This window comes from Andrena cerasifolii, chromosome 5 (genome assembly GCF_050908995.1).
Source record: "Andrena cerasifolii isolate SP2316 chromosome 5, iyAndCera1_principal, whole genome shotgun sequence".
Taxonomy (NCBI): domain Eukaryota; kingdom Metazoa; phylum Arthropoda; class Insecta; order Hymenoptera; family Andrenidae; genus Andrena; species Andrena cerasifolii.
Window position 1 is genome coordinate 7,465,533 of NC_135122.1, and position 12,839 is coordinate 7,478,371.

The 12,839-nt window shown below is 49.5% G+C and overlaps 1 protein-coding gene and 1 long non-coding RNA gene across 7 annotated transcripts in view; one reads left to right on the forward strand and one right to left on the reverse strand.

Moving 5' to 3' along the window:
* Nucleotides 1-12,839, forward strand: part of Hr3 (nuclear hormone receptor 3 ROR-beta) — a 137,881-nt gene that overhangs the window by 30,982 nt on the left and 94,060 nt on the right. The window contains exon 1 of one of the 6 annotated variants that reach the window (XM_076813311.1): nucleotides 4,608-8,266. The exons of 3 other annotated variants lie outside the window; for them this stretch is intronic. In XM_076813311.1, coding sequence (XP_076669426.1) covers nucleotides 8,068-8,266 — 199 coding nt within the window. In that variant the 5' untranslated portion in view covers nucleotides 4,608-8,067. Of the gene's footprint in view, nucleotides 1-4,607; nucleotides 8,267-12,839 lie in introns of those variants that run through there. 2 more of the 6 variants (XM_076813310.1, XM_076813312.1) reach the window with 2 other exon arrangements.
* LOC143368953 (uncharacterized) lies at nucleotides 2,485-4,371 on the reverse strand. The gene is made up of 3 exons (XR_013085315.1): nucleotides 4,184-4,371; nucleotides 2,727-3,983; nucleotides 2,485-2,628 (listed from the first exon to the last, which is right to left on the reverse strand). It is a non-coding gene; the product is annotated as an uncharacterized LOC143368953 (long non-coding RNA).

Below are 12,839 nucleotides of genomic sequence, written 5' to 3' on the forward strand. Positions count from 1 at the left end.
ACATGACGAAAGAGTTGAGATTCTATAGACTCGTATACGGGCAAACCGGAGCCACGTTTCACGCGATACGACCACTTAAACGCTGGCGTGAACCAACAAAAGCCGCTCGTCTAACAATTCAAAGACCGCCGAAAGCAGCGGGAACTTTGGAACGAGTGGCCGGTTCCCCGTAGCCGATTCACCTCGACAAAGCTCGGGCCCGCAGGACAATGACCCTCGAGCAGCCACCACGTGGCGAGTGATGTCTCTTCCCCGTCAAACCACCTTACCTGCCTGATTTAAAGCAACCACCCGGCCGTGAACCTTTGAGCCTTCCTAGGGCCTCGCCACCTTCTCCACCGTCGTCGATCCTCTTCCTGGTCCAACCCGGTACGTGCTCGTGTCTACCTGTGGGAGTAGACGGTGCTCGACGCAACGCTCGACTTGCCCGCGCGACGCGCAAGAATGGGAATGGGAATCGGCACCGCGTGGAATTACGGCGGGAAGGTGTGAAAATATAGGACTGGGTTAAGAGGGTGGCAACCCGAGGGCGACGGCCATTGGGCTTTAACTAGAGTCTTGTGTACACTGAACCACGCGGGAAACGGGATCACGCTAGGGCTTGCGTGACACAGAAAGCGATACCAAGGTCAGATGGCGCGTCCAATGAGATTTGAAATGTTAGCAGATCATGGCATGGCACTCTATTGCGAATTTAGAGATCTTCTTAACGGAACCCTGCTTGGGAATTACGGGGGAATTCTGTATCAAGCTGAGCGATCAGGGCTCCCGTTTAATTTCGGCGAAAACGAGTCAGCGATTACGGGTGCAGTTTTCACTTCCGCGTTGTCGGCGGTGGTAAACGTTCCATTAGCGCGTGTCATCGACACGAAGATCCGTGCATTTACATCGGCGCGGTATCAGACTTGGAGATAAGAAATCTGCACTCGCGTGCATACTCTTTTGTCTGCAATATCATTGTCTCAGATGTTCGGTGTAGGTTGCTTGTTTCGTGCACAAGCATTTTTAGATTCGACGCGATAAGGAGGTTTTGCGAAACGATACGTGAAGCGTAATTCTACCGATGGAACTAAACTTTCTTGCAACTTTGTCCTATCGAATTGCACGTTGCTCGATATAATTGAACGTCCGATATGAGAGCTGGTAATTCGATTCACTCTGCACACTATTGTAATGCTTATTCTTAGGCATGAATTAGATGACCATTTATTTACTCCAATTGTTTTATCCCATTGACTAATCACACTCCGAAGTGTTAAAGACTCCAACACGCCATGCAAGTTGGATGTTAAATAAAAATAATTCCATTTTGGGGTGTGAGAAGACACAGGTGTGTACAGATTACCTGAAATCAATTTGCCGTCGATCTAGGATCACGAGACTCCAAGAAATGGATAGAATTAATTAAAAATAGTTAACAGGTTTTAAATAAACGGGTATAGTCCAGATAATTGGACACTACGATGAAAAGGGGAAGTGTTCCTTCAGGAACAGATAATTCGATTAGCGTTTCCGTCGGAAGCCCGGAAATCTGGAAGAATTTCGTCTTGGAGCGTCTATCGTTCGGTCTTCCCCGCTCCCCAATCGTTTTCTCTATCTGCAACGGCAAGGTCGACGATCCTTGGGAGAAAAGATTATTAAGCACCGTCGCGTTACGTGGACCTTCGGTAAATGGCTGCGGTTCGTGCAGCAAGGTGCACTGACCGCAGATAGAAGCACGTGGACGCGGACCGTGTCGGTGACGGAGTTGGTTCCGTGTGGAGAAGGGATGGAAATCGGGGAAGGGGGGCCTGAAAGGGCTAATGATTTCACGTGAAGCCTCAGCAGTCATCTAAAGTGACGAAATAATCGTTGTCTCTTACGAAATTGCCCGGCCAGCCATGTGACACATCGTTCCCTGGTTTCGTCGAAACAAACAGAAGATTCCTTTAGCGACTGTCACAGTGGTGTTATTTGCTCGACATATCAACGCTCACTTTTTCTAAAAACTCTAAAAGCTGAAACAAGAAAACTCTTAAGTACTCTAAAAATCAATAAGTACATCATTCCAATCTCTTTACGTCTGTGAATCGTCCAACTCTAATTACACAAATGTTAAAACAGAATCGCGATAGTACCAAGTTGACGAATCTGAAATATAATTTTCAAAAAGCCACAAAGATCGAAATAGTATTTCCCTTAGAATTCCAATACAATTGAAGCAGGTCTGTCTAGACTATGAATTATCGGAAATGAAAAAAAATTCGCGTTCGCGGTGGTGGCTTTCCATGAATGAGGAGCGAGAACGCGCGCACCCCGTAGGGCACGGTTCCTGTTCCCCCGCCTCCCTTCGCAGCGGTATCCTTTTTCTCCTAATCGCGTGGCTTCTAGTGACGTAAGAGCAAGGTCTTACGGTACCTCCGGCAACGGGCCTACATTACGTGAGTATCCCTACACGCGACCCGCACGTACGTAGTGTTACGTACCTGCGTAGAAGATCCGCTACACGTTGTTCGACCAGCGAACCAGCCGAGCCTCCCTCTCTCTTCCCCCTCGCCCTCGCTCTCCTCCCCCATTTCGCGTTCTCCTCTCTTCCATCTCCTCTCTTTGATCGTTGCCTCGCACGGCGCGACTCATTGAAGCGGGATTCTAAAAACGATTAACGGTTCATGCCGTCTCCCTTGATCCCCTCGATCGTTGTTTCAATGCATCCTCGATTGTTTTATAATTGTACGCAACGTTTGTACCTTCTTCGACGCTGACTCGGCGCAGATCGTTGGACGTTAACCGTTTCTTCTCCGAATTTGTGCTCGCGTAAGTGCATCGTGTATCGGATCCAGTGTAACGAGACAAGGGGGCCTGTCGTTACGAAGGATCGCGATGGATTTTGATATTTTTAACACTTTCCAGAGCGTGGTATTTTATACGTTGCTCGCGTGCCAAGTTTCTTGAACCAGGCCTCGGAAAATTCGATTCACTTCTAACTGGAACGTATAACGTATCGCGCAAGCAACGACTCGGCGGTCGGAAAATTGAATCCATTATGATTCGCTTCATGCATATTGAACCGTTTTCTAGGCGGTATCTACTAAACGACAGTTGCATACCATCGATCATTAAGTCACATCGAAATCCTATACCAAAGCGGAGTTCGAATTAATTGAAGGATCGTTCGATTCCCTGGAGTTCCATGGGAACCCGTGGATTTTCCCTTGTTTTCTGTTCGGTATGCGCGCCCTGCTGCCTAGTCGCGATGCCGACAGGTGAGCAGAAACAGGCGTATATACACATGTACGTGTATATACGTATGTAAGATACAGTTAGGAGTACCGTTCTGAAAATGCAGCGGCTCGTATCGAGCCGAAGAGAGCGAGGAGAGTGTGTTCGGTGTGTAGTCTTCGCTTGTAGCCGGCTCGAGCGGCGCTTTAACTCAAACGGACACGACCGGTGGCGGGGATTCGGTCGAAAGGGGTATAACGGTAGCGATAAATTCAATGGCACGGATGGAGCAGGGAATATAAGAGAGCTGTGCACGGTTTACGTGCAAATAATTATAACCAATAAAGGTCCCATTTCGTAACGACACTAATTTCATTCACTGCTCAGCCAACTTCCCTTGGGCGCAATTGTTTCAACTGTAGGTTTAGAATTCTAACGGGAATAAATTGTCAGAGCCTCCGAAGAGAATTTTCAATTAGTGGGTGAAGTAGTAGGCGGTAGTTATAGAATTATCTTGAACTTAATATCAACTAATACGGATGTTAAAAAATAAGAAATCTGTTTGAACCTGGACAGTACACTGTAGATTCGCCTAACACGTTTGCCACCACGTTTCTCGTATCTGCGACATTCCGATGCCGATGGCAGAGGCTTAACTTCACATATGCATGGCAGCGATAAATGTGGGTTCTAGGCCGATAAGACGAAGGTCTACTCGCGTTGCAGTCGGGAAACTTGGTACGAACTCAACACTGCGCGTTTTCGCCGCACTCTTGGAAACCTAGCTGGAAAATAGCAGAACATGTGCACGGTTGAAAGTATCTATTACCCTAGCCTACGATTCGCGTAATTCGACTGGAAATCTAATAAAAATCCGCGAATGAGGCCACCTATAGTACCGACGTCGAGACAACGATCCAGTCTGAATCGAACGAAATACACACACCGAGCTAGCACAAGTATGTTATACTAGATCGAACCTCACCTTAAAGGGACACGGTCCTTCGCGTCGACCGACAGCCACTTCTGTTTTCATCCCTCGCCTCGTTCTATAATTCTACTACGATTATCGAAAGGTGATTCTGTAAGACGGAGAATACTCAAGCAAACTTGCCATTATCTGCTCGAAATGGTGCTGAAAGGGCAAGATTACAGGTACGATTACAGCCCTATCGCCACGAAGACGGAACAGTCTATCTGGCCGACTCATACAGGCTGCTAACGGATCGAACGGATAGTATCCAGAGCGCGCAGTGGCGGCGCTTGCGCGCGTCATCCCTGAATCGCGTTGAACCAATGAAACTCCCTCTAACGCTGCCCTCGGGGGGTAGAACATTCCGATATATTTCGGGTAATTTCCGTCAGGGATTCGATCGCATGAAATTGGACGCGAGACAGCCGGAACAGTGTCAAAGACTCGGGCGGGACAGTGTTTGGCCAAGCTGCCAGGGGATGTTTAAGAGGAAGACGGCCGACCAGGGTAAAAGCTGTATGAATCGGTGTAATCCGGGTGGGGTGGTAGCAAACGGTGGTAGCTCAACACTGGCTGCCATCTGGTGACGTCCGCTCGAAGCTCGAGCCACTGGTTCCCCGTGAAGTGCATAGCCGAAACGAGACGTTCGGCACCGAAACGACCTGAGCACGAGCTTTTTCCGAGGGATCCAAGGGATCCCGTACGCGTCGTCGCCTACGCGCGTGCACCGCTCGCGTCGCGTGTCCTCGTCCGGGGGTGTTGTTCCCGTGGTACCCGCGGTGTGTTCCTGTCAGAATCGGACGAACGGTTACGCACCAGTTTCGCCAGGATGACGGAGACGACAGTGACGTAAAGCCCACGAGGCCAAGTGAATCGGACTCGTGACCTGACTCGTTCCTTCCACCAACACTGTCACCCATGGCCAGAACTCTGTCGCCGAGCACCGTCGAGCCTGGCCCAGCTCTGTGATCCCCCAACTTAGGTCAATCAGGGGGGGATCCTGGGGATCCTGTGTTCCTGCCACCCTGATCGAAGTCTCAGAGACCGGACAATGATCGATGCCGTGGAAATACTATCAAACAGTGCGATGATCCCCCGTGGTAGCCCTGTTCGCGATTCCCTCGAGCTCGGGGAACAGTGTTTGGTCGATGATTGAAGATCCCCAGGATTTCGTTAGCGAAGACTCTCGCGTAATTTCTCCGGCGTCGACGCACGGTGCCAGGAATCGTGGTGACGGTTACTGATTCTCGCGGCGATGTTAGTTTCTTCCATAGGATGTGAGTTCGCGGACGGGAGCACAGGGATGGGAGGACGATCGGGACGAGGTGAAATGTGAAGGGACAGGAAACGTTGGACACGGATAACACGAATTGTTTCGCTGGGTTGCACGACGTCGCATCGTGTTGAGCGACGGGGCTGGTTGTTAACGGAATATCGACCGCAGCCTACCGAATTAGTCGCGGCGAAGGTCGCGAATAAACGCGTGCATTTCGCCCCTGTGTGAGATCTGATCAGCCGCTCTGACGAGTATCGACGTTCCCCCCCGATCGAAAAGCCCAGCCTTCCGCCTGACAGCGCACAGGGCACAGCCGCTGTCAACGAGAAATTCACCAGGGGCTCGCGGGGTAGACTGATCCCAAGTGCTGTCGAGGAAACTTATAAACTAACATCGCACCGTGCCTAGTTCCCCATCGTGGCACACATGTGCGTGCTCGAAGAATTCGAAAGACGGATACGGAGCAAGTAAACGTCGATGATCAGTGCGTCTGGATTAGCAGAAGGGGGACGTTGAAAACGAGAGTGCGAACTGGACGGAAACTCCCTGGACGAACGGTTCTCTGAACGAGACCTACTGACCTATCGACCTGCGACGCCCCTTCTCCTCCCTCGCGGCTACTTTTTTACTTTTACCCCTTTAATCCCATCGAATAGCTAAATCGTCGCATCAGAGGACAGCGACCGGTGGAGGAAACGGTGTATTAGGGGGGGCAGGAGGGCGACGTGGCTGCGCGTACGAACGCGCGGGTGAATCGAAGAGAGTCGTTCTTTGAACGAGACCCACTGACCTATCGACTCGTCGCCTCTACTCCAACCCTCTCCGGCGTCTTACTTCGCTCGCCACCCTACTTCTGCCTTTCTCCCCTGCGTTCGCTGGCGTGCCGCGCCGGGACATTCGTGATTCCGTTTCGCGTGTCCCTTTGACAGGGGTAACGTTCGGGAAGGGGTCGACGTCGACCGCACATTTATAAGACAAACGAGTGCCTAAGTATTTTCTCAATCGGTACTTGCGCCGATTCCTTCTCAATTTGTACGATTTTACGACGTCTCGTTCCCTTCGCTTCTCACGCCCACCCCCTCGTTGCTCCGCTTTCTGGAGATTTTTTACTTGTGTTGTACTGTCAGCGTATTCTCGCCACGCTACGGCCGGTGTTCAGGGTATCTTCCCGTTTCTTCTGTTTCCCGCGCGGTGGTACGTCGTCGTAGGTCGTCAAGTATCGGTATAGAGCGTATATCGGGGATACAAGGTGAAGAGTGCCTAAAATTTTATGCCTTCTCGACTAATTATCGGTATATGAATCGGACACGCGAGGATCGTTGCCGCGTGTCTGTGTTGTTCCCGCGGTTCATTGCACTTCGTTGTGTCCAGTTTCCCTTGGTTCCATCCTTTCCGCGCGAAACAGACCGTGGAACGGCAGAGATCTTTCCACGTACGAATGGTCGACCACGCGGACGATAGCCGCGGTCGATACGATAAACAGTGCCTCAGATATTATTCTCGTCTCTCGACTGATCAACAGAGAAACATATAAAATTGTTGTACCTTGTAAGCTTCCTTCGTTTACCGCGATTTTTCGCTCTGAATTTCGTTCGCCTTGTCCCCTTCGTTTTTCGAAGGGTACCGAAGATAGATTGGCCGGGGCAAGGTGATTGGGGGTTGACTCGGTAGATTGACGATACCGGTACCTTGTCCCTGAGATCGAAAGGTTTTTCTATCTTAACGAGTGACTCCGCGGCGCCAGCAGGCGTGGATTAAACGGGCGCGTCGTCTTATTCAATGTCTTTCTTCAATTCGAAACTTTTAACGAATTTTATCCCACCCTCCCCAAATGCATCCTCATCATAGACTATTTTAAATATCGACGATTAACGACTAACAAGACGATTAAAAATCGCTGACTGATAACCACCGACTGTGCATAAAGAGAGGATAATCGCCTAAAATAATTGACAAGCGTCGGGCAAGATCATCGACTCAGCTACAAAAGAAATCAACGTTTCCTCTTCGTCTTCTTGCCAACCCAATCGGATCGTCGAACGTTCGTTAAATCGACAGTACGATCGACCCACAGACACACCAGCAGCCTCGACAGTGCGTCTTTAACTCCTCCCGCAGAAGAGATGGCATCGGGATCGCGATTCGAGTCGATCGTAATGTCCATTGACGTGAAACAGGATCCTGTAGCGACCGTTGATGAATTTTCTCCCTGTGAAAGCGCGGCTCACTGGTGCAGGCCGTTGACAACAATAGCCTGATCGTAAGAGTGAACAGGCAGAAGCGGAAAAAGCATCGGTAAAGAGACGAAAGCAACAAGAACTTTCGAACTCCTCGTAGTATCTCACGCAAACGACACAGAGAAAGCAACCGAACTCACGAATTCATTATTAACGAGTGTAAAGAAATCCACTTATGTACGAAGGTACAGCAGGTTTGTGTGAACGCAAGACTGGAAAGGACTTTTATCCTTTTATGTGAAATTGATACGCGTCTGGTCTGATTCGTTCATTGGGGTGAGAGCGGTACCGATAAGCAGCGTTGTAAATCGCGTAGTCGACCGTTCGATCCTGAGAGATGTCGTTAGATTGAACTGATTCGATCGAAAGAGTTAAGTGGAAAAATGGCGGAAAGCGCGGCTAGTCCGGGCTCCGTGCAAGTCGCCGCGAATAGCCCGCAGCAACAGCAGCAAACGCAACAACAACCGCCACAACAGCAACAAACGCAACAGACGCAACAGCCGCCGGATATAAGCAGCTCGCAGCTGGCGTCTCCACCGATCACGGGCACAGGTACGAATAGGAAACGATCGAGATCTTCCGGTAGGGTTATATTCAAGATCCTATGGGCATCTTCACTTAGATGTTTTTGTTGGATTAGCGAAACGTTGATGACGATCCATCGCGATCATTGCCTCTTTTCAAATACATAGTTCGACAATCGAGTACCGGCGCTATCGTAAAGGAAACCGTATTTCAGAATGGACGTACAAAATGGAAACACGTTTGCAACTGATTTACGTGCATAATCATTAAGTTCTTTGACACGTCTCAGCTATTCAATGTGAGTTCTGTTTCGAGGGTTAAGAAAAAGTGTGATGGAACTAACAGGGGAAGATACCCAACCCGGAAATTTAAAAAATTATGAAAGTTTGGGAATATGTAGAGGGTATATAGGTATGTATTACGCAATTTTTTATTGCTGCCCAAATTTACTCTAGGGGGGTGAAATTGACCCTTCAAAATCCGGCTATTTTCCGATTCTGTGTTCTAACACTTTTACCAAATGATAGTCTCGATTAAAAGAAGTAACTGTTGCCTGCAAACATTTTTTTACCTCTCACAGTTCGCGAGTTATAACATCAAATCGGAAAGTACCTGAATTAATTTTCAGGGGTGAATAATTTCAACACCTTAGAGTGAATTTGAGCAGCAAAAAAATTGCGATATATATACCTATATATCCTCTACATATCTCCAAAGTTTTATAATTTTTGGAATTTCCGAGTGGGGGATCTCTTCATGTAAGTTACGAAAATGTCGGTGTAATTTGATTCTAGGTTTCCTTGCCTTGACTTCTTTTAAAAAATTGCAATATCCTGTTACGCGCTTTCGCGGGTGTGTAATGGACTCAGTGCTGGAATTCAATTGTCGAACCTTGTAATTAATTTATCCGATACGAGAAGATGGAAATCTTCCATTAGATTTGCCTCTTCTTTTCTCGTGCTTTGATATGCACTAGTTTGTTCGCGAATTTTTCGCGAGCGCTTGGAGTGGGAGGAGAAAGGCTCGGTTGAACTTAGGAACTCCAGCAGGCTTAGCGAGTGAAAGACGACGGTCGAGGTCGCCTGTTTCTCTTTTGGCTGTGTAACTACGGCACATTACATCGCACACCGCAATGTAAAACGGATCGATGTCGCGCTTTGCGCTCCGGCGGGGCTCTTTGGGGTCCCCACGAGGCCGCGTCGCGTTTTAATTAACGAAATTAATTCCGGGGCTGGTCGAACGGTCGTTGAGTAATTGATTTCGACGAATGGAGAGATACCGTTGGGTCAGAAGAGTTCTTCGATCTCCTGCGCTGCGTGAAACTGTTTTAATTGCACGCTCGTATTGGATTAATACGTCAGTTTTGCGAATACAAAATCTCTCGCAGGAGAATCCTCTTTCGTAAAGCAATACAATTTATCCAAGCGCAAAATCCAACTGACAAAAACCAGGAAATATCTATACAAACAAATTCCCTCGCCGTGGCATCGCGACGCATTCTAACGGCCATAAATGATCATAACGCGAACAGCCCGACATAAATTAACAGCACAAGAGCGAACAGGCATCCAAGCAGCCTGTCTTTCACTCGCATAGCCGATGCTGTTCACGCAACAGAGCCACTCCTCGCTGGATCAGGAACGTTCAGAGTCCACTATTACCATATATCATTCAGCATGGCGAGCGCCAAAACGTTGAGCGAACGATCTTTGTACCTATGATCACCCACGATCACCTCCATCGAAGTCTCGCCCAGTTCTCCTCTATCTTCCGCATCCCATCGCCTCCGAGTCTCGGCCGATTCTCGATGAAAACGGTGGGCTCGTCCAGGTCGAGCCTACCGACCAGGGCGGAAGGGGTCGTATAAATCAAAGTTGAGTTAGCTTCGGAATGGGGAGACGAACGGTCGAGGTCGGTTCTTGGAGTCAGCCGCGTAATGAAGGACCATTACTCGTGGCGGGCCGTAGCAGAGGAGACGGCTCGATGTGCCGGCGCTTTTCGTGCACGCTTCTCATCCCACGATGGAGAGGGCGGGAGAGAAAGGTGCAGAGAGAAAGAGAGAAGGCGCGCGAGTCGCGTTAGCGGATCTGTCGGTCGAGTAACGGAACGCTTTCGAGTACCGCTAGCACCGGCTCTGACGCGGTTACCGGACACCGTTACTTCGCTGATCCGCGAGTACCCACCACGTGCTGTCTCACCGTTCTCTTTGAACAGCACGAGGGGCCCGTTCGACTGGAAGGGAAGGCGTTCGCGGCGCGAATTCGACGAACCGTGGAAAAATTGCGATCCCTCGGCGGCCTCCCCCTCGCCGCGATGGATCAACGCGGGCCCCGCACCGTCCGCGTCGCCTTCCCGCGGACAAACAGTTCCGTTTGCATTACCCTGATTCATTGTTACGAGCCGCGAACGGTGCTCCCTTTCCGCCTGCCATCGGAGGCGGTGGTGGTTGCATCACTCGCATCGAACGGCTCGAGGGAATCGCGTGCCTTGAGAATTCAAATAGCAGTTTCACGGGAAATCGACTTGAACAGGATTTTAGATGGAATTGGCAAGTAGATTGCTGCCTGGTGTGTTTTTCAAGGAAGGAAGGGAGCGATGGGAGCTCGAGGATTCGTCGATTCCCTCTGACACAGATTTCAGTAGAGTAGATGCTGCAGGAGTAACGGACCGTCAATGATCAGACACCGAGATCCTAGGAAACCAGCCGACTTAAACGCTGCAAACTTTAAACTTTGAACTCTAGATGCAATATCATATGACTCAACTAAAGCAACTGCCTAACAAATGGACAAAGTATCCACAACTCTCAGACCATTTACATATTCCTAGGTAATGCCAATCGATTACAAACGGAGCGTGAATAAAGAAACATCCGCTAAAATGCGCCTTCGAACCGAGCTCTGTTAAAAGCAACACTCCCACGCGAGAATATACGATCAAGAATTGCCCATTGTTTATCCACGGGTCGATCCAATAGCCGGCGCGAAATATTACTTAACAGTACTCTGGTAGCTCGGTAGACGGGCCTGTTATCGGTGCGCAACGTCCGTCATCCCGTCGTGAACACATTCAGAACCCTTCCGAGATAATGGAACCGGTTGCGAGGCGGAGGCGGGCAGGGCGCGATGAAGCGTCCGCTGGAATCACAGTTAACCGCGACTTTTTTCAGCCGCTTATTATCGCGATTATTACGATTGCGGCTGGCTGCGCGGCAGAAGGCTTTCGCGCGTCGAAAGCGCCGTTTTAATCGCTCCGCCCGGAACCGCGGGACCACTCAGCGGCGCGACGCGCGCGTATTACGCGTAAAGGCTGCCGTTCCAATGGGCTGCTGGCCACCTTAACGGAAAAGGAAGCCTCCGCGAGAGTCATGCTCGCGCGGAACCATCTCCCAGGTACCCATCTTCAGGGTCTAGAGGTTAGGAGGCCAGCCGCTCGGCCGTTTACCGCTCGCGTCCGGTACCGTGGCAGACTTTACGAGGGAATATTCGGATAATATTCCCCGCTCATTAGCCACCCTTCGATGTTTCAGGTGACTACATGGAAACAGTGTTTGCACGGCACCGAATCCTCGCGCGTACATCTCGTTAGCGGCGTGTACCGTTGCTCCGACGCGACCGTTTACCCGCTAATTTTTACGCGCGTGCGTTCCGTAATTACGCGCCATTCACGCGCCCAGAAATCTCCTCTACCTGACGAGCATTTTTTGTATTTTTATTATTAGTGTGTTTAATGCAGCTCTTGCAGGCGGAACGGTGGGCCTTTGTCGTTGGTCGTTCGTTCCAACGGCGAATAATTTTTCGAGCATCCTCCCGCTTCGAAAACCGGATACGTTCTTCCCTGGAAAAATATTTTTCAGGCTGAAATGCAAGAGCTGAATTATTCCTGCCCCTGTTTTGGCGGAAGCTGCAGCGATATTTGTTGCTCTTCGACCGACGGCAACGGAAGCGTTTATTTTCGAATTCAATTAGTACCACGGGTACTGGCAAACATCGTGATGTTATGCTCGAGTATTTTTAATATATTACGTATGCGATTTAGCTTGACTTTTTTTTGGGTGTTTGCTAAAGTAATTGGAGGTGCTTGGGAGGCGTGGTTTTCGGGAGGGTTGCGTGGTTGTTTTTGCGAAAGATTTTGCGCAACGTCGTTTGCGTAATGAATCATTCCCTTTTGGCGTAGAGTTCGCCAGCATTTGTGCAGCTTTATCTTTATTGCGCGCGTTCCCACTTGCTGGACTACCTGTACATGCATCACGCTCAGATCGTAAAGCACATCTCTCGGATCTACAGGTTACGAGGTCAGGCACTTTGCTATATACCGCACGTGTTCCTTACATACCATCGATATGCGATAACCGGCGGTCTGATATTTCGTGCCCTGCACATTTTCCGCAGCATTTTCCTTGGAATTGCGATCCGACTATTTTAAATACCATTTAAAGTATGTCGAGCGTATTAATAATCTGATTTTATGCTACCACCATTTCAATGCTACTTGCACGTTCCAAAATAGTGCCACCTAAAGTAACAAATTGATCCATTCAACCGTCGTGTTTGCTCCGTTCTCCAGAACCCGGAGCTTTCAATCTTCCTCGAGTGGCATCACACTTTTTAAGAGTCCTGCACATCGGAAA